The 22365-nt window shown below is 44.0% G+C and overlaps 1 protein-coding gene across 2 annotated transcripts in view; it reads left to right on the top strand.

Moving 5' to 3' along the window:
* The window catches only part of LOC117438217 (transportin-1-like), a 104517-nt gene that overhangs the window by 37776 nt on the left and 44376 nt on the right, over window positions 1-22365 (top strand). For both annotated transcript variants that reach the window (XM_034073704.1, XM_034073705.1), the window contains exons 4-5: window positions 14291-14440; window positions 20804-20910. In XM_034073704.1, coding sequence (XP_033929595.1) covers window positions 14291-14440; window positions 20804-20910 — 257 coding nt within the window. The remainder of the gene's footprint in view (window positions 1-14290; window positions 14441-20803; window positions 20911-22365) is intronic.

The following is a 22365-nucleotide window of genomic DNA, read 5'->3' as shown; positions in this document are numbered from 1 at the left end:
TTGTACTAAGGTTTTAAGGACCTGAAACTATGTCAACTACCTTCAGACACCGCAGTTATTTATAAGAAGGAGATACCCAGTGGGCTTCTTTCTGTTCCAGAACTGCTGATACAACATGGGACAATCTTTTGTCCCAAGGGAAATTTGCAAGCCTCTTCAATGTTCATGATAAGTGCTGCCACAGCCCTTAGGCACCTGATCTATCCTTTGCTCGCTTCATCCAGCTGTTTTGCAAAATGCACCACTGTCCTCTTATAGGGTCCTAGTTTCTGAGCAGGGACCAAAGCTATTTCCCGTTCTTCATAGGAATATAGCCAAAAGGATTTAGTCACATCCAGAAGTCACAGAGCTGCAGTTCTCATTAGCTCTGTTTTTTTTTAAATTCAGCAGAGGGCTTTACCTCCTCTACTGAATCAGTCCATTCCAAAGAGAGAGGGGTTTCTTTTAACAGTTCATATAGTGGTCTTACCAGAACACCATAATCATGCATCCAAAGTCTGCGTCATCCAGTCATTCCCAGTAACGTCCGGAACTCCTTGATGGTCAATGGTCGTGGAGTTTGACAAATGGCTTCTTTTCTAGCAGTTCCAACTTCTCTGTTCTCCTATTATTTCATATCCTAGGTAGGAAACTCGGGTTTGAATTAGTTGGGCCTTTTGTCTGGATACCCTATAATTATTCAGGCCCAAGAAATTCAATAATCCCACCATTCACTAGACACATTTTTCCTTTGTTTCTGTGGCAAGTAATAGGTCATCTGCATATTGTAACAGAGTCCCCGTCTGAGTGAGTGGATTCCATGATTCTAGTTCCAGTGCTAACTGGTTTTGAAAAATCGTTGGACTGGTTTTAAACCCTTGAGGTAATACTGTCCAAGTTAATTGAGTTTTCCTTACTGTGTCAGGATTTTCCCTATTCAAAAGCAAATAAATTCTGGTTTTCTTTGGCCAATGTTAAACAAAAGAAAGAGTTCTTTAAATCTAAGACGGCAAACCATTTGATTATTATTCAATTTAGTCAATAAGGTAGATGGATTTGCTATTACTGGATGAATATCCTCTACAAATTTGTTGATTGCTCTGAGATCTTGAACCAATCTGCAACTTTATTTCTTTACTGGCAAGATAGGAGTATTATATCCCAATTCACATTCAATTAATAATTTATATTTTAAAATTTATCAGTGATTTTTAGTTCCCTTTCCCTGTGATTTTAGGGGATACTGTTTTATTCTAATTGGGCAGGGCCCCCTCTTCTTATTTCTCCTTTAACAGGCAAAGCATTTTTTGGCTTACCAGGAACTTCAGATGCCCATCCTCCCAGATATACCTGATTAAGGATTTCTTCTATTTCAGGGAGGTCCTCTTGTTTGCTTTTCTGTTGAATTAAAGATAAACTCAAAACTGCAATTAACTGATTTTTAACACTTAATTCCATTTTACCTTCTTTAAATGCTGCTTCTCGCCCTAATAAAGATTTCGGAGAATTTAGCATGCATAAAAAAATTTATGCATTCCCATTTGTTTTTCCAGTTTGTACTTTGAGGGTTTCAGAAAGAATGCTTTTTTTTTTTTTTCCTTGGTGGCCAGTAGCTCCCACATCTGTAACAAATTCTTTTCCTTCTGATTTAACGCCAAATAACTTTCTCCCGTATCCACTAAAATTCCACTTTATTTCCTCTAGTCCCTAGTTTTAAGTTAACCAGTGGATCTGCTAGGGTAGGTTCCCCAGGTCCCCGCCAGTCTAGTTCCAATTCAGCCACTGGAGCCACCCCATGCACTCCCCCCAGGGCAGTCTCATGTCCAACGTCCAAACTCCCCACAACACACACCAGTCCGGTCCCACAGGAGAAGAACACACTCCCCCACCTCCACCCAACATCCCTCCACCTCTGCCTCCCCAGCACTCATCCCACGCTCAAACACAGGAGCTGCCTGAGCTCCCTTCCTTTCCTTCTTGGTTTTCTTTAACTTTAAACATCTTTCCCCAGTATCACAATCTGAAAAACATCTCTCCAGCTTAGCTTTCAGTTTTTCCCTGTCCTTTTCCAAAGCCAAAATTAAGGGATCTGGCAGAGGTATATTAATTTCGCATTCCATCTGTCATATCTGCATACATTACTTCATTCCATTTTCCTTGCCACCTCAAAACCAACATTAATTGTAACAATGTATCATAGTTCCAAGTTCCATTTTTAGGCCATTTTTCCTGATCTTCCAAACTATACAAAGGCCACCATTGGTTACAATATTTTATCAACGTTTTCTCATTTACCGAGCCCCCAGGAAACCCTCCCAGTTCTTCTCAATGTGCCAAAATGCACTCTTTTCCAAGATCTCTCTACTCTGCCGATTTCCCATTATCAGTCTCTCATTCACACACACACACGGGATCCCACAGACACACTCCACACAGTTACAACACTTGAGACAGAGACTAAAATTGTAGCAAACTAACAATTAATAGTTATAACAACCTGTCACCAACACTAAAATCACAAGACCAAAATCATCACTATAACAAGATACAAAATAGACACTCCACAGTTACAGCACTTGAAACAGAGACAACAATTAGTAACGCATTTATAGCAGTCTTGTCACCAATACCAAAATCACAAGACTAAAATCATAACTATAACAATCTACAACATAAGTCAAATACCAGTAAAATCCAAAACCTTTTCTACAAGACACCCACTGCGTCTTGCAGGAACCAAACCATAGGATGCCTGCTGCTTCTTGTGATTGTATACCGGTAAAAACCAAAACCTTTTCTACCAGACACCCACTGTGTCTTGCAGGACCTAAACCACAAGATGCCCACTACCTCCTGTGATTGTAAAGCACAGGATGCCCACTGCTTCTTGTGCATGTATACTGTAAAAACCAAAACCTTTTCCACAAGACACCCACTGGTTCTTGCAGGACCCAAACCACAAGATGCCCACTGCCTCCTGTGATTGTAAACCATAGGATACCTGCTGCTTCTTGTGGATGTATACCAAACGGACGCCAGCAGAGATTTCCTATCTCGATTTACGGAAGGCTTCCAAACCATGTGTATGCTTACCAAACCAATTTACGAAACTGAGGTGCCCCTTGCATCTTACAGACTATATAAAAGAATACCTTTTATGAAGATGGTCCTTGTCTGCTCCCGCAGTGATCCGAATGAGTCAAGGGGTCCCCTGTGGGAAAAACCCCCCGAGGGTCCTAGGGAGCCCTGTCTTCAGTGAGTCCTGCAGCCGAGCAGAGAGGGTCCCATATGGGGTGCCAAACTGATTCAGAGAGAACTCCAGGAACAAACTCAGCAACAGTTTCAAGTTGACAAGCAGGTATTGTTTATTGCAGCGCCGGGAGACACGGGGGATAGCTCCTCCTAACGTGTGTCCCCTGTTGCTATACGGGCCATCCTTATATGGTCACTGGGCATATTACATCATTTTCCAGAAAGTTTCTGTCGTGGTTTAAAACCAAACTGAACAGCTCATTCACTCCCCCCCTTGCTCCCCCAACTCCCGGAGAGTTAGGAAGGAGAATCCAAAGAATGTAGCCCCCATGGGTTGAGATAAGAACGGTTTAATAACTAAGGCATAACACAAATCACTACTGCTACTACTACTACAAATAATAATGATAAATCCAATAACAAGGGAAGAGAATACAACACCTCACCAGCCACCGACCCATAACTCACCCCACCCTGCCTGACCGAGCACCGACCGATACCTCCTCCATCCCCCCAGAGCTCCAGCCCTTCTGGCTATCTCCCGGTTACATCCTGGGTATGACGTGCTATGGTATGGAATACCTCATTGGCTAGCCTGGGTCAGGTGTCCTGTCTCTCCTTCCTCCCGGCCTCCCCTCCTCCCTTTCAGAGCATGAGCTCAGAAAAGGCCTTGGACAAAACCAAACATTTGAGCAGTAACTCAAAACATACTTGCTCTCAGCAACCATTCCCAGCCCGAAAGTCAAAACACAGCACTGCACCAGCTACCAAGAAGGAGAAAAATGACTGCTACTGCTCAAAACCAAGACAGTTTCCCACATGCATACAAGAATGTGATGGTGGTCTTTAAGGGTCATTTACTTTTCCCAGCTTAATTAACATTACAGACATAGCAATCATCCTGTCCTTGTACTTATCAGCTAGTTTAAGTGCTCCCATCCTGGCCATCAGCTAGTCCCAGATACTCCCCATCCCCAGGTCCTTTTTTTCCATTCTGCTTTTCTTGAACCTTTTGTACTAAGGTTCTAAGGACCTGAAACTGTGTCAACTACCTTCAGACACCGCAGTTATTTTCCATTACAAAGCCATTAAACTTATCATTACTTAGAACTGATTACATTTTGTGCTTTTGTGCCTCCTTGTCTCAAAAGGGATATTTCTTTTCCTAGTAGCACAGAACATAGAAGCAGAGAATGGTTTGAGTTGGAAAGGAACTTAAGATCATGTAGTTCCAATCCCCCTGCCAGGTGCAGGAACTCCTCACACTAGACTGTCTCCCAAGGCTCTGTCCAACCTGGCTTTGAACACTGCCAGAGATGGAGCATTCACTACATCTTTGGGCAACCTGTTCCAGTGCCTCACCACCCTCACAGTAAAGAACTTCTTCCTTATATCTAACCTGAACTTCCCCTGTTTAAGTTTAAGCCCATTACTCCTTGTTCTATCACTATAGTCCCTGATGAAGAGTCCATCTCTAGAATCCTTGTAGTCCCCCTTCAGATACTGGAAGGCTGCTATGAGGTCTCCACACAGCTTCTCTTTTCCAGCCTGAAGAGTTCTGGTTTTCTCAGCCTGTCTTTGTATAGTAGGTGCTCTAGCTCCCTGTCCTTTCTATGTTGAGGACACCAGAAATGTGCACATTACTCCAAGTGGGGTCTCACAAGAGCAGAGTAGAGGGGCAGCATCATCTCCTTTGACCTGCTGGTCATGCTTCTTTTGATGCCGCCCAGTATGCAGTTGGTTTCTGGGCTGCGAGCGCGTACTGCTGGCAAATCCTTCTCTACAGGGCTACTCTGAATCACTTTTCTGCCCAACCTGTAGCTGTGCCTGGGATTACTCCAACCCAGGTGTGGGACCTTGCATTTTTCTTTGTTGAAGTTCATGAGGTTGGCATTGGCCCACCTCTCAGTCATGTCAAGGTCCCTCTGGATGACACCCCTTCCCTCCAGCGCGTTGACCAGACCACATAGCTTAGTGTCATCAGCTAAATTGCTGAGGGTGCACTCAATCCCACCATCCATTTCTGTAATTTAACATGGTAGTATTTTCAGTGGTCCTCAGTCAGTCATCCTTCCCACTAGACCAGGACTTCTGATAAATTATGGAGAGTGGCTTGGCACTCACACAGTGAGTCACACACTGACTCCTCTACCAAGCTCCTTCAGCACTCTTGGGTGGAACCCATCTGGCTCCATAGTCTTGTGTACGTCTAAGTGGAGCAGGAGGTCACTAACCCTTTCTTCCTGGATAATGGGGACTTCAGTCAGCTCCTCATCTCTGCCATCCAGCTCAGGGGACTGAGTGCCCTGAGGATGGCTGGTCTTTCTATTAAAGACTGAGGCAAAGGCAGCATTAAGTACCTCAGCCTTTTCCTCATCCTTGGTCACTAGGATTCCCCCAATATCCAGTAAAGGATGGAAGTTCTCCCTGACCCTCCTTTTGTTGCTAATATATTTATGAAAGTATTTTTTATTATTTTTTTCATGGCCGTGGCCAGATTAAGTTCCATCTGTGTCTTTGTCTTTCTTTTCTCTCTCTGTGTCCTCACAACATCCTTGTACTCTTCATGGGGTGACAGTCCCTTCTTCCACATGTGATATAATTTTTTTTTTCCTTTTCCTGAGTTCCATCAATATCTCCCTGTTTGGCACATGGATACCGCCTGCTCCTGTGCCTTGAGGATTTCATTCTTGAAGAGTGTCCAGCCTTCCTGGACCTCTTTGTTTTTCAGTAATGTTTTCCAAGGAGTTCTGCCAACCAGTATCCTAAACAGGCCAAAGTCAGCTCTCTGGAACTCTAAGGTGGTAGTCTTGCTGACTTTCTTCAAGGATTGAAAATTGTATCATTTCATGATTGCTTTGCCTAAGACAGCCTCCAACCATCACATCACATGTCAGTCCTACTCTGTGAACAGCAAATCTATGCAGGCATCTCCCCTACTTGGCTCACTCGCCAGCTGGGTCAGGAAATTATCATCCACAGTCTATGAACCTCCTGGACTGTTTCTTCTCTGCTGTATTGTGCTTCCAGCAGTTATATGCTAGGTTGAAGTCCCCCACAAGAACAAGGGCTAGCAATTGTGAAACTTCTCCAGGTTGTTTGAGGAATAGTTCATCCACAGCTTTATCCTGGTTGGGGTGGTCTATAACAGACTCCTACCAGGGTATCTGCTTAGTTGGCCTTTCTCCTGATCTTTACCCTCAAACGTTCAGCCTTCTCACTGACAACATTGAGTTCAAGGCAGTCAGTGCACTCCCTGACATACAGTGCAACCCCATTTCCTTGCCTGTCCCTTCTGAACAACCTGTAGCCATCTATTGCAGCACTTTTGTCATGTAGATTGTCCCACTACATTTCTGTGATGGCAATTATGTAATAATTTCCCTGCTGCACAATGGCTTCCAGCTCCTGGTTTTTGCCCATGCTGCACACATTGGCAAAGACACATTTAAGTTGTCCTGTGGATCTCTCCTCCAGCAGTGGCATGCTACCCCCGGCTCATTTCTAGCAACCCTGTTTTTGTCCTCTTCTCCCTTTGCATCTAATTTAAAGCCATCTCTATGAGCTCTGCTAGCTCCTGGGCTAGGATCCTTTTCCCCCTTTGGGACAGGCATACCCTGTCTGCTACCAGCAGGCCTAGTGCCATGTAAACCAACCTGTGGTCAAAACCCAAAACACTGACACCAGTCCCAGAGCAAGGAATTGATTTGTGAGATTTTCATGATGCTTCCATTGTCATTGCTTGTGACTGGCAGGAGGGAGGAGAAAACTACTTGAGCTCCCAAATCCTGAACTAGTCACCCCAAGGCCCTGAAGTCTTTCTTGAGTCCTCTCAGAATTCTTATTGAAGAAACTTTCTCATTGCCCACCTGAAAGACTAGTAAAGGACAGGAATCATTAAGTTATACCAGATGAGAGTTTTCTGGTGATGTCCCTTACCCTGGCACCAGGGAGGTAGCAGACTTCCCTATGTGTCGGGCTCAGTTAACACATGGGGCCCTCTGTTCCTCTCAGGGTGGAGTCACCAATCACAATCACCCTTTTCTTAATAGAGTTGGTTATCACAGAATCACAGAATCCCAAGGGCTGGAAGGGACCTCAAAAGATCATCTAGACCAACCCCCCTGCAAGAGCAGGGTAACCTAGAGTATATCACACAGGAACTTGTCCAGGCGGGCCTTGAATGTCTCCAATGTAGGAGACTCCACAACCTCCCTGGGCAACCTGTTCCAGTGCTCTGTCACTCTTACAGTAAAGAAGTTCTTCCTGATGTTAACGTGGAACCTCCTATGCTCCAGTTTACACCCATTGCCCCTTGTCCTACCACTGGATATCACTGAAAAAAGCCTAGCTCCATCATCCTGACACCCACCCTTTACATATTTGTAAACACTGATGAATGAGGTCACCCCTCAGTCTCCTCCAAGCTAAAGAGACCCAGCTCCCTCAGCCTCTCCTCGTGAGGGAAGTGTTCCACTCCCTTAATCATCTCTGTGCCTCTGCACTGGACTCTTTCAAGCAATTCCCTGGACGCAATACTTCAGATGCGGCCTCACCAAGGCAGAGTAGAGGGGGAGGAGAACCTCAATTGCCCTACTAACCACACCCTTTCTAATGCACCCTAGGATGCCATTTGCCTTCTTGGCCACAAGGGCACATTGCTGGCTCATGGTCATCCTCCTATCCACCAGGACCCCCAGGTCCCTTTCCCCTTCATTACTTTCCAGCAGGTCAACCCCCAACCTGTACTGGTACATGGGGTTGTTCTTCCCCAGATGCAAGACTCTACACTTGCTCTTGTTGAATTTCATCAAGTTTCTCACTGCCCAACTCTCCAGCCTGTCCAGGTCTCGCTGAATGGCAACACAGCCTTCTGGTGTGTCAGCCACTCCTCCCAATTTAGTGTCATCAGTGAACATGCTGAGGGTACACTCAGTTCCCTCATCCAGGTCGTTGATGAAAATATTAAACAGCACTGGTCCCAGCACCGACCCCTGAGGGACTCCACTAGTCACAGACCTCCAGCTAGATTCTGCCCCATTGACCACAACTCTCTGCCTTCTTCCTTTCAACCAGTTCTCGATTCACCTCACTACCTGGTCATCAAGCCCACACTTCCTTAGCTTATCTATGAGAATGCTGTGGGAGACAGTATCAAATGCCTTACTGAAATCAAGAAAACCCACATCTACCGCTCTACCATCATCCCTCCACCTAGTCACTTCATCATAGAAGGCTATAAGGTTGGTCAAATGTGACTTCCCCCTCATAAAACCATGTTGGTTGTTCTTAATAACCCCCTCATCCTTGATATGCCTAGAGATGGAGTCAAGAATAAGTTGTTCCATCACCTTTCCAGGGACGGAGGTAAGGCTGACTGGTGTTTAATTACTCAGGTCCTCCTTCTTGCCCTTCTTATAGGCTGGTGTGACATTTGCCATCTTCCAATCCTCAGGCACCTCTCCCGTTTCCCACGATTTACCAAAGATGATGGAGAATGGCCTAGCAATGACCTCCGTCAGCTCCCTCAGCACCCGTGGGTGCATTCCATCCAAACCCATCTATTTATAGATGTCCAGATTGCATAGCTGATCCCTAACCCAATCCTCATCTACCAAAGCAAACTCCTCCTTGTCCTGAGTCCTGGGGCTACAGGAATCTGGGGCCCCGGGGGAGAGTCTGCAGGAGTAAAGACAGAGGCAAAGAAAGCATTCAGCACCTCTGCCTTCTTTATATCCTCTGTCTCCAGGGCACCCACCTCGTTCAGCAGTGGGCCTATATTGCCTGTTGTGTTAGTTTTATCCCCTATGTATTTGAAGAAGCCCTTTCTATTGTCCTTAACCCAACTAGCAAGATTAAGTTCCAAGGAGGCCTTAGCTGTCCTAATTGCCTCCCTATATCCTCTAACAACTGTCCTATATTCCTCCCAAGTGGCCAGCCCCTCTTTCCATAATCCATAGATTCTCCTTTTCCACTTGAGTTTGCCCAGCAGCTCCTTGTTTAACCACAGTGGTCTCCTAGATCCCTTACTTGATTTCCTACTCATTGGGATGCTCTGATCCTGAGCTTGGAAGAAGTGGTTCTTGAATGCTGACCCAACTATCATGAGCCCCTTTACCGCCTAGTACCCTTTCCCATGAGACTTCCCTTAGCAGTTGATTGAACAGGCCAAAGTTGGCCCTTGGGAAATCCAGAACTGTGGCCTTGCTAGTTATTCTATTCCTCCCACACAGGATCCTAAACTCCACCATCTCATGGTCACTGCAGCCAAGACTGCCATTGACCATCATCACTTCAACCAAACCCTCCTTGTTGGAGAGTACTAAATCTATCAGCTCTCCTCTCCTAGTTGGTTTATCCACCATTTGCATTAAGAAGTTATCATCAATGAACTGGAGGAACCTCCTAGACTGTGAATGATTGGCTGTGTGTGTCTTCCAGCAAATTATGATAGGAGGCATTGTCTGACTGATTTGTGGTGACACTTCTAACCTGGATGATCCCTTATCTACTTCATCATCCTCCTCGTTTTCCTGTTCAAGTACCAGGGCCTGGTGTCTGTTGTAGAGGGGTTCTTCTGAAGGTGACATGAGTTTCAGGGGTAATACGCCATCTTCTGAGGAGTAACCTGTTTCTGATCTTGTTTCCTATGTCCACTTCATCTGCCTGGTGGCAAGAGGGTAGTGGATCCTTAATTCATTTTGCTTTGGTTGCTGGTTTGCTTTTGTCAGGGATGGTAGAGTATGGCTCCACCAGTCAATCTCCTCTTCAGATTCCCTTATGCTCCTTAGCCATTCCACCTCTTCCCGTAGCACAGCCACCTTGCAGAGGAAATCATCAGCCTGCTTACAACTTACACAGCTATCATCCAACATCACAGATGAGTCAGTCTCACCTCTGTGCCTGGCAAGATCTTGAAGCAGATTCTCCTGGAAGGCATGTTAGGGCACATGAAAAACAACAAGGTGCTTGGTGACAGCCAGCATGGCTTCAGGAAGGGGAAGTCCTGCCTGACCAATTTGGTGGCCTTCTAGGATGGGGCTAGGGAACTGATGGACAGGGGTAGAGCAGTTGATGTCATCTACCTGGACTTGTGCAAAGCATTTGACACTATCCCACACGACATCCTTGTCTCTAAATTGGAGAGACATCAATTTGATAGGTGGACCACTCAGTGGATAAAGAACTGCATGGATGGCCACACACAAAGAGTTGTGGTCAATGGTTCAATGTCCGGCTGGAGACCTGTAATGAGTGGTGTCCCTCAGGGATAGGTGTCGGGACCTGTCTTGTTCAACAACTTTGTTGGTGACATGGACAGTGGGATTGAGTGCACCCTCAGCAAGTTTGCCGATGACACCAATCTGTGTGGTTTGGTTGATAACTTGGAGGGAAGGAATGCCATCCAGAGGAACCTCGACATGCTTGTAAGGTGTGGGCTGATGCCAACCTTGTGAAGTTTAACCATGCAAGTGCAAGGTCCTACACCTGGGTTGGAGCAATCCCAGGCACAGCAGTGAAGAGATTCAGTGCAGCCCTGTGGAGGACTTCGGGGTGTTGGTCGATGAGAAAATGAACATGATGTGGCAGCGTGTGCTCACAGCCCAGAAAGCCAACCGTATCCTGGGCTGCATCAAGAGTGTGATCAGCAGGTCGAAAGAGGTGATCCTGCCCCTCTACTCTGCTCTTGTGAGACCTCACTTGGAGTATTGTGTACTGTTCTGGTGTCCTCAACATAAAAAGGACATGGAACTGTTAGAACAAGTCCAGAGGAGGGCCACTAGGATGATCAGGGTACTGGAGCACCTCCCATATGAAGACAGGCTGAGAAAGTTGGGTCTGTTCAGCCTGGAGAAGAGAAGGCTGCGTGGAGACCTCATAGCAGCCTTCCAATATCTGAAGGGGGCTATAGGGATGCTGGTGAGGGACGATTTATTAGGGACTGTAGTGATAGGACAAGGGGTAATGGGTTGAAACTTAAACAGCAGAGGTTTATATTAGATCTAAGGAAGAAATTCTTTACTGTTAGGGTGGTGAGGTGCTGGAATGGGTTCCTTCTGCAAGCAATAGAGGAGCTGATAAGGAGAGGTGCCCTAGTTGATCTTGTGCTCACCAACAGGGAAGGGCTCCTTGGAAATGTGACGCTCCGGGGAACCTTGGATGCAGCGATCACCAGATGGTCGAATTTGAGGTCCTCAGGACAGTGAGAAGAGCATGCAGCAAGCTCACTGCCCTGGACTTCAAGCGAGCAGTCTTTGGCCTCTTCAGGAACCTGCTTAGCAAGTGTCCTGGGTTCAGCAATAGCAGTCATTTTTTCTCCTTCTTGGTAGCTGGTGCAGCACTCTGTTTTGACTTCTGGACTGGGAACGGTGCTGATAGCACCTATGTTTTAGTTACTGCTCAAATCTTTTCTCTGACCAAGGACTTTCTGAGCCTCATGCTCTGAAAGGGAGGAGGGGAGGCCGGGAGGAAGGAGGGACAGGACACCTGACCCAGGCTATCCAAAGAGGTATTCCGTACCACAGCACATCATGCCAGGATGTAACGGAGAGTTACGCGGAAGTGCTAGGACTCTGGGGGTTGGAGGAGGTATTGATCGGTGCTCGGTCGGGCAGGGTGGGGTGAGTTATGGATCGGCGGCTGGTGAGGTGTTTTATTCTTTTCACTTCCTATTTCCTTTATCATTATTATTAGTAGTAGTAGTAACAGTAGTGATTTGTGTTATACCTTAGTTATTAAACTGTTCTTATCTCAACCTGTGGGAGCTACATTCTTTCAATTCTCCTTCCTAACTCTCCAGGAGTTGCGGGAGCAAGGGGGTGTGAGTGAACGAGCTGTGCAGATTGGTTTAAACCATGACAGCAATATTGCATGGGATATAGCCTTAGAGGGCAGGGAGGCCCAAGGCTCTTGGTTAATATTCAAGGGTCACCTGCTACAAGCTCGGGACTGTTGCATCCCAACTAGAAGGAAGTGCAGCAGAAGGGCCAGGAGACCACCTTGGATGGATAAGGAGCTGCTGAGAAAAATTCACTGGAAAAAAAAGGCTTATAAAAGGTGGAAGCAAGGATAGGCGGCCTGGGATGAATACAGGTATGTTGTCCGGGAAGCTAGGGGCCAAGTTAGGAAAGCTAAGGCCCAGTTGGAGCTAAACTTGGCTAGGGATGTTAAAGATAATAGGAAGGGATTTTATAGGTATGTAGCAGCTAAAAAACAGGCTAAGGACAATGTAGGCCTCTCCGGAAGCTTTCGGGAGAACTGGCTTCATAGGATTTGTAGAAGGCTGAGGTTCTGAATGACTTCTTTGCCTCGGTCTTCACTGACAAAGGCTCTGACCGTACCACCCAAGTCTTGGAAGGCGGACACAGGGACTGTGAAAATCAAGACCTTGGGCCCACTGTAGGAGAGAATGTGGTTTGAGACCATCTTAAGAACGTGAATGTACACAAGTCCATGGGACCTGAACAAATCCATCCATGGGTCCTGAAGGAGCTGGCGAATGAAGTTGCAAATCCACTGGCCATCATATTTGAAAAATCATGGCAGTCAGGTGAAGTTCCCGTGTACTGGAAAAAGGGGAATATAACCCCATTTTCAAGAAGGGGAAAATGGATGACCTGGGTTATTACAGACCAGTCAGTCTCACCTCTGTGCCTGGCAAAATCTGGGAGCAGATTCTCCTGGAAGGCATGCTAGGGCACAAGAAAACAAGGTGCTTGGTGACAGCCAGCATGGCTTCACTAGGGGGAAATCCTGCCTGACCAATCTGGTGACCTTCTATGACGGGGCTACAAAAATGATGGACAGGGGTGGAGCAGTTAATGTCATCTACTGGGACTTGTGCAAAGTGTTCGACACTGTCCCACTCAACATCCTTGTCTCTAAATTAGAGAGACATCAATTTGATAGGTGGACTGCTCAGTGGATAAGGAACTGGCTGAATGGCCGCACGCAAAGAGTTGCTTGTGAGGTGGGCTGATGCCAACCACATGAAGTTTATCCATGACAAGTGCAAGGTCCTACACATGCGTCAGAGCAATCCCAGGCACAGCTACAGGTTGGGCAATAAGGAAATTCAGTGTAGCCCTGTGGAGAAGGACTTGGGGTTGTTAGTCAATGAGAAAATGAACATGAGCCAGCAGTGTGCGCTTGCAGCTCAGAAAGCCGACCGTATTCTCGGCTGCATCAAAAGAAACGTGACCAGCAGGTCAAAGGACATGATCCTGCCCCTCTATTCTGCTCTTGTGAGACCTCACTTGGAGTATTGTGTGCAGTTCTGGTTCCCTCAATATAAAAAGGACATGGAACTGTTAGAACAAGTCCAGAGGAGGGCCACGAGGATGATCAGGGGACCAGAGCACCTCCCATATGAAGACAGGCTGAGAAAGTTGGGTCTGTTCAGCCTGGAGAAGAGAAGGCTGCGTGGAGACCTCATAGCAGCCTTCCAGTATCTGAAGGGGGCTATAGGGATGCTGGTGAGGGACTATTCATTAGGGACTGTAGTGATAGGACAAGGGGTAATGGGTTGAAACTTAAACAGCAGAGGTTTAGATTGGATCTAAGGAAGAAATTCTTTACTGTTAGGGTGGTGAGGCACTGGAATGGTTTGCCCAGGGGGGTTTTGAATGCTCCATCCCTGGCAGTGTTCAAGGCCAGGTTGGATGAAGCCTTGGGTGATATGGTTTAGTGTGAGGTTTGTCCCTGCCCTTGGCAAGGGGGTTGGAGCTAGATGATCTTAACGTCCTTTCCAACCCTAACTATTCTATGATTCTATGAGTCTCCTATAACCCATGAGTTCAGATCTATGCCTTGCTTATATCTGTATGAAAATTTCATAAAATGTAGAATTTGCAGTGCTGATATTCTAATTTTGAATGAATAGAAATTGTGAACTCTGAAATTAAAAAACTTTGCTATATGAGTTGGTGGATGTATTTGTAAGGGGAGATAAAGGTATAAAGACTAATATTTATCACTTTAAGCTTCGGTCTTGTATTGTTCTGGGAAGGTGCTTTATCCTATGAGCTGTTCGAAGTTTCAATGTAATTTTCTATTGCAGATGAACCGACGCGTTCCTTGAGTGGTCTCATCTTGAAGAATAATGTAAAAGCACATTTTTACAACTTTCCAAATGGGGTAACTGACTTCATTAAAAGTGAATGTCTGAACAACATTGGTGATTCCTCCCCCTTAATTAGAGCTACTGTAGGTAAGTTTACTCTCATTAGTGTCTTCCGCATACTAAAGATGTTACAGATATGTGAGCTGCAACTAGTGAGAATTATTAAACTCCTAAAACTTTGCTTCTGATAAATGTTACAACTGCACTATGTTTTGATACTGATATTAATCTTAAGTGTGCATATATGAAAGTCACACTTATTTTTGCTTCTTGTTGTCTTAAAACTGATTTAGCAATTCAGTTCATATCTCTTGAAGTGTAACTGAACATAAGTTTACTTGAATCTACTGAAATTCAGCTTGCTGCCAGTTTTTATACATAAGAACAGGAACAGGATAGAGATCTGACTTCAGAACTGTTTCAGCACTGCACTTACATCAATTAAATACTTCTGTTAGCTGTTTTCCTCCCTGCCTCTCCATATGCATACCCCTTCAGGGAATCATTATATCATTATACTATGTGTGATGCACATTAATATAATTAGTTCCTTTTTTTAAAATACCTTCTCTCAGAAAAGAGTAGATAAAGTGTGGTAATCAGAGAACATTATGCCATCAACACATAGAGCTGATTTCTATTTAGCATGTGTTTTGCACCCTTCTGTGTGAAATAATTAAATTTTGGATCCTTGTAGGCTTCTGTCTTAATAGTGAGGTTGGTCCAGTATTCACTGACGTCTTGATACTAGCTAGGTGTAAATATATTACTACTTGCATAGGCTACCTTGTTCGCATGAGTTGGCATGTGCTACTCATAGCTGCTCTTTGAGATGCATATGTGGTTTTGCTGTTCAAGCACTATCAATTTAATGAGCCAACCACAAATAAGATCTCTGGAGTTCTGAGAGAAAGATGAGCAAGTACATCAAAACAGCATTAGAGAAAAAATAATGTAGCCTTTGTAGTCTCTGACGTCTGGTGTCAACCAGACAAACGCTGATACCTTTTGATCAAGATGGAAGCAAGCAGATTAATCCCATTCTCAGAAGTCACTTCATTGAGGACAATGAAGATGGTAATACAGTCTATTTTAGAACTGTGGGTCAAGACTGAATGGTAACTACACGTTGTTGTATCATTGCTAAGCTTTTCCCTGTTTTAACCCCCAAATGAGTAACAGTGTGAAACTTTTCTGTGCTGTGTAGTACAGCTATTAAAACCCCTTGTGCCAACACTGAAATATGGATTCAAGTTCAAAAAAGATGGCTGCATGTGTTGACCCACAAACTTACCAGGAAATAAATGCATTTATTTAGGAGCTGTCTGTGACTGTTCTTAAAAACTTTATTGGATTCTAGTCTAGGCGGGACCTTAGTATAGCTCTCTGCTTAAAAGCAAGCAGGGGAAACAGTTTGAGTGTTTAAGAGTAGTGGCAGGACTAGAGAACTTCACTGCAGAAGGAAAGTGAAAGTTAATGATTGCCCTATGAGGGGAGAATTTTGTCATGAAGTTCAACTGTTTAGAATTTAGTTCAGAAATGAAAATTAGGAGCTAAAGAGGCAAACCACCAACCAAAACCCCCCAACCTTTCCCCTGTCCCATTATTGGCATGAAAGTACTGAATCATAGTTGCTTTATCCTTACATTCATTTTTTTTATTGTAAATTGATGCTATAAACTGGGGTTGCATGTAATTAGAATAGTGACATAAAAGATGCTGTCATGCCAATTACAGTTCTGTTTTTAACAATTTCTGACATTCCTCTGGAGTCTGTTCTCTTATGTGTTTATGGGTCAATGAGCTCAGTTGCTGTACTTGTTAGATTTCCTATTTCTCAAGTGAAATATCAACAGGTTCTGTAATACTGATTTGCAGTTAAGTTCATTACAAATCAAAGCCTACCTTTATAAAGACTTGCAGTTTCCAGTTTCTAACCTTGCAGCTTAGTATGTTGGTTGGAAGGAAAGGCCTTGTTTAACTGTCAACTCTAGCCCAAACCTGTCAAAAAGCTGCAAGCTACTAAATTGGTTATTTCTTTGATTATTCTTCTGATGTCCTTGTTTCTGTGTCTGTGTTGCAGAGAAAGCCACAAAGGCAGATATGTGTCTGGAGTCTTCTGTTCCCTCCTGGCCAATTAAAGAAGCAGGCGGGTGGGAAATATTTCACATTTGAAAGGAAATGAAACTCATTAGAAAGCCATGTAGATTTCTCTTAACATGAGCATAAATGCCTGAACATTTTATATGTCTGTGTCCTAATTTTTCTTAAAATCTGTTGCAAAGTTTCAAATGCTATACCTATTGCATCTTTAAGTTTTTGATAGCCTGTTATTTATTTATTTATTTATGTATTTACTTATTTATTGTTGCCCCCACATGTAGTGGTTTAAGCCCAGCCAGTAACTCAGAACTTCACAGTCACTTGCTCACTCCCCCCCTTCTTCCCCCCCTGATCCTGGAAGGATGGGAAGGAGAATCAAAAGAATGTAAATCCCATGGGTGGAGATAAGAACAGTCCAGTAACTAAAGGTATAATAAAAAATTACTACTGCTACCACCAGTAATAATAAGGATAATGGAAATAACAAGGGGAGAGAATATAAAACTGAAAAGGGAAAACGAAAAGAACACAATAAACACAAGTGAATACAATTGCTCACCACCTGCCGACTTATACCCAGCCCGACCTGAGCAGCAATCTGGGCCTTCCAGGTAACTCCCTCAGTTTATATAGTGGGCATGAATATATGGAATATATTAATGGTATGGAATATAGAATACCCCTTTGGCTAGTTTGGGTTAGGTGTCCTGTCTCTGCTTCCTCCCAGCTTCCCATGCCCCTCCTCACTGGCAGAAGATGAGACTGAAAAGTTCTTGATTGGAGTAAGCATTACTTAGCAAGAATTAAAAATATCAGTGTGTTATCAGCATTGTTCTCAGACTAAACCCAAAAAACACAGCACTGCACTACCTACTAAGGAGAAAAAATAACTGTTGTAGCATAACTGAGGAGACCACCAAAGTGTCTCTTCATCATATCCAAAATCATAGAATCATAGAATAGTTAGGGTTGGAAAGGACCTTAAGATCATCTAATTCCAACCCCCCTGCCATGGGCAGGGACACCTCAAACTAAACCATATCACCCAAGGCTTCATCCAACCTGGCCTTGAACACTGCCAGGGGTGGAGCATTCCCAACCTCCCTGGGCAACCCATTCCAGTACCTCACCACACTAACAGTAAAAAATTTCTTCCTTAGATCTAATATAAACCTCTGCTATTTAAGTTTCAACCCATTACCCCTTGTCCTATCACTACAGTCCCTAATGAATAGTCCCTCACCAGCATCCCTGTAGGCCCCCTTCAGATACTGGAAGGCTGCTATGAGGTCTCCATGCAGCCTTCTCTTCTCCAGGCTGAACAGACCCAACTTTCTCAGCCTGTCTTCATATGGGAGGTGCTCCAGTCCCCTGATCATCCTCGTGGCCCTCCTCTGGACTTGTTCTAACAGTTCCATGTCCTTTTTATATTGAGGGAACCAGAACTGCACACAATACTCCAAGTGAGGTCTCACAAGAGCAGAATAGAGGGGCAGGATCATGTCCTTTGACCTGCTGGTCACGTTTCTTTTGATGCAGCCGAGAATACGGTCGGCTTTCTGAGCTGCAAGCGCACACTGCTGGCTCATGTTCATTTTCTCATTGACTAACAACCCCAAGTCCTTCTCCACAGGGCTGCACTGAATTTCATTATTGCCCAACCTGTAGCTGTGCCTGGGATTGCTCTGACCCATGTGCAGGACCTTATACTTGTCATGGTTAAACTTCATGAGGTTGGCATCAGCCCACCTCACAAGCCTGTCAAGGTCCCTCTGGATGGCATTCCTTCCTTCCAGCATATCAACCGAACTACACAGCTTGGTGTCATCGGCAAAGTTGCTGAGGGTGCACTCAATCCCACTGTCCATGGCACCAACAAAGTTGTTGAACAAGACAGGTCCCAACACCGATCCCTGAAGGACACCATTCGTTACAGGTCTCCAGCTGGACATTGAACCGTTGACCACAACTCTTTGTGTGCGGCCATCCAGCCAGTTCCTTATACACCAAGTGGTCCACCTATCAAATTGATGTCTCTCCAATTTAGAGACAAGGATGTCATGTGGGACAGTGTCAAACGCTTTGCACAAGTCCAGGTAGATGACATCAACTACTCCACCCCTGTCCATCATTTTTGTAGCCCCATCATAGAAGGCCACCAAATTGGTCAGGCAGGATTTCCCCCTAGTGAAGCCATGCTGGCTGTCACCAAGCACCTTGTTGTTTTTCTTGTGCCCTAGCATGCCTTCCATGAGAATCTGCTCCCAGATTTTGCCAGGCACAGAGGTGAGACTGACTGGTCTGTAATTCCCTGGGTCATCCATTTTCCCCTTCTTGAAAATGGGGTTATATTTCCCTTTTTCCAGTCATCAGGAAAATGTAGGCTCCTTGCCTACACATCTGGAACTGATCCTTCCTAGGTTATCCTGTTGCTGTCTAGAATAAGCCTATTTGAAGAATGCTTACAGAATCATAGATTCTTAAGTTTGTTTCTCACCTGCTAATTCTACAAGCCTGTTAGAGATCTAAGTCAGGGAGACAATTTTAGTACATTGTCTGGGAGGCAAGGACATTAATTTATTTTGTTCTTGTCCTGGGTTCAGCAGTAGCAGTCATTTTTGTCCTTCTTAGTAGCTGGTGCAATGCTGTGTTTTCGACTTTAGTCTGAGAACAGTGCAGATAAAACACCAATGTTTTTACTTCTTGCTAAATGATGTTTACTCTGATCAAGGACTTTTTCAGTCTTATGCTCTGCTAGTGAGATGGGTCATGGGAAGCTGGGAGGAAGGAGAGACAGGACATCTGACCCAAGCTAGCCAAAGTGGTTTTCCATACCATAGCACGTCATGCCCAGTATATGAACTGAGGGGAGTTACCCTGAAGGCCCAGATCACTGCTCGGGTCAAGCTGGGTATCAGTCGGTGTGTCATGAGTAATTGTATTCTCTCCCCTTGTTATTTTCCTTAATAGTAGCCATAGTAGTTTTGTATTATGCCTTAGTTACAGGACTGTTTTTATCTCAAACTGTGGGATTTACATTCTTTCGATAATCCTCCCTATCCCTCTGGGAGCAGGGGGAGGAAGAAGGGGGGAGTGAGTGAGTGACTGCATGGGTCTGAATTACCAGCTGGGCTTAAACCATGACAGTTCTGTTTATGAAGTTCAGGGTTTTTTGTTTGGTTGTGTTTTTATTTTTAAAGTAGATCATTAAGCTCCAGCAACAGTAAAATATATATGTTCTGTTAATCCATCTGGTATTCCTTGCAGGGCCATAATATTCAGAAGATACAGCCTTTAAGACTCCATATATCTCCATAGGCTTTTGGGAGTCTTTTCTATTCAATTGCAATTGTGAAGACAACTGGATGCAAACTACTTCTGGAGTTGTAAAATTGTGTTTTATCTCCATCTTAATTTTTTTGCCCTTTGTCTTCTTGGTCTCTGCCTTATTGCATCAAAGTAAACATGATGCATAGTAACTTTATGTCTTGCCCAGAATGTCCTTTGCTCTGTAATGTTGTCCTGTATTCTTATATATTTAATAAGAATTTTAATATTCTGTAGAAAAAGGATATATGGTGATTAGCTCAATGAAAAAATTAGGAAAGTTTTTTTTTGCATCACTTGTCACTTGGGAGATTACTAGTTCAGGCAAAATGGACTCGTAGTCGGTCCTAGTTTGTAAAGTGGCCTTCCCCATTTTTGTCACCTAATTGTTTTTTCCTGGGATTTTGTATGTGCTGGAAATTGAATTAGTAACTCTTTGGGCCATCCTATCTTTTTGCTGAATCTGAATCAGCCAACTCTACAGCTGATCTCTGGGTGACTTGCCATAGTGTATAAGGTCTTAGTAGGTATCTCCATCTTAGAATGTGTCCTTAATGTTTTTAGTAAACATAGTAAAGTTGTGAACACATAATTTACTATTGGGTTATAAGTTTATTGAATGACAGCTTCCAATGTTCATGCTTTTGTATTATAATAAAGAGGAAGTGACTTGAGGTGGATACTCTATGTATACTGGAGGTCAAGATTTGTACGGTTTTTAGTAAATTTAGAGCAGAACCTGTCCTGCAGTGATTATTTTCTTAAATGGAAATGTGCTTGACTACTCACATCTCAGGCTTTCATAGCAGCAGGAAGGAACAACTTACCTTTGCATTACAAAGCCCTTCAAATACCATTTGTAATGAAATGTACTTCTGCTTTTTATGATTGCCAGCTCTTAATAAAACATAAAACTCATTAACACCTTAGATCTTTGAGAGGAATAAAATGAGAAAAATTGATGTGAATCATGTGAAGATATATGAGATCTTGTTTCCTTTATTCCTCTGATTCACTTAGGCATTCTGATAACAACCGTTGCTTCAAAAGGGGAATTACAGAATTGGCCTGAACTCTTACCAAAGCTTTGCAGCCTGTTGGATTCTGAAGATTACAATACCTGTGAGGTAAGGAGGTTTATTTTGAAATAGATTATAATCTAAATTTGACTATTCTTTTTCTTTATATATGCTAAATATATTTCTAGTATTTTTTCTGTGTGTGTATACATACATGTATAATCTCTTCAGAGAACAGTGGGTCAAATTTGATACTTTTTATTCTACCTGCATTCTGTGTTCTTAGTGTTCATTCAAATGAATGTTTTATTTGCATAAAACCAGAATAAGGCTGTATATGGGTAGTCATAGAGTCACAGAATAGTAATGGTTGGAAAGGACCTTAAGATCATCTAGTTCCAACCCCTCTGCCATGGGCAGGGACACCACACACTAAACCATGTCACCCAAGACTCTGTCCAACCTGGCCTTGAACATTGCCAGGGATGGAGTATTCACAACTTCCTTGGGCAACCCGTTCCAGTGCCTCACCACTCTCACAGTAAAGAACTTCTTCCTTACATCTAATCTAAACTTCTCCTTGTCCTAACCCTAACCCTAACCCTAACCCTAACCCTTGTCCTGTTGCTACAGTCCCTGATGAAGTATCCCTCTCTGGCATCCTTGTAGCCACCCTTCAGATATTGGAAGGCTGCTATGAGGTCTCAGGTGAAACCTAAAGTGTCCTAAAGTTACCATTTTGTGATGCCCAATCTTTTAGGCATCATCAAGCTGCCCCTGTATTTTCTCTTGCTTAAAAGTAGTGTTGTTCATTCCTCTTATAACTTAATCTGGAAATGTAATCTGTCACTGCTATTTCAGGCTAGTGTGAAATTAACTTTTTTTGCTCAGTGTTTATGAAGGAAAATGAATAAATACCAGATTGCCATGGTTTAAGCCCAGCTGGGACCTCAGCAACACATGGCCATTTGCTCACACCCCCTTTCTCCCATCCCCTCGGCAGGATGGGGAAGAGAATCGAAGGAATGTAAAACCCACGGGTTGAGATAAGAACAGTTTAATAACTAAAATAAAGTACAATACTAAAACTGAAAAGGGGAATAACAAGGAGATAGATATAAAACTAAAGGGGGGAAAAAAACCCAAACAAAACAATAAACAGCAGTGATGCACAATCCAGTTGCTCACCACCCACCAAACGATACCCAGCCCAACCTGAGCAGCGATTGATCCCTTCCAGGTAACTGCCCCCTGTTTATATACTGGTCATAATATGTTGTGGTATTGAATACCCCTTTGGCTAGTTTGGGTCAGGTGTCCTGTCTCTGCTCCCCCCAGCTTCTTTTTCCCCTCCTCACTGGCAGAGCATGAGAGACTGAAAAGTCCTTGAGCAGGGTAAGTGCTACTGAGCAACATCTAAAGCATCGGTGTGTTATCTACATCGTTCTGAGACTAAAGCAAAAACACAGCACTGTATCAGCTACTAGGAAGAAAATTAATTATCCCAGCTGAAATCAGGACACAAATCAACTGTTTTAAGCTATGAGGAGAAAAAAAGCCGTC

The sequence above is a fragment of the Melopsittacus undulatus genome (genome assembly GCF_012275295.1).
Source record: "Melopsittacus undulatus isolate bMelUnd1 chromosome W unlocalized genomic scaffold, bMelUnd1.mat.Z SUPER_W_unloc_2, whole genome shotgun sequence".
NCBI lineage: Eukaryota > Metazoa > Chordata > Aves > Psittaciformes > Psittaculidae > Melopsittacus > Melopsittacus undulatus.
The sequence above is the reverse complement of the archived record's forward strand: the minus strand, read 5'-3'. Positions and strand labels throughout refer to the sequence as shown.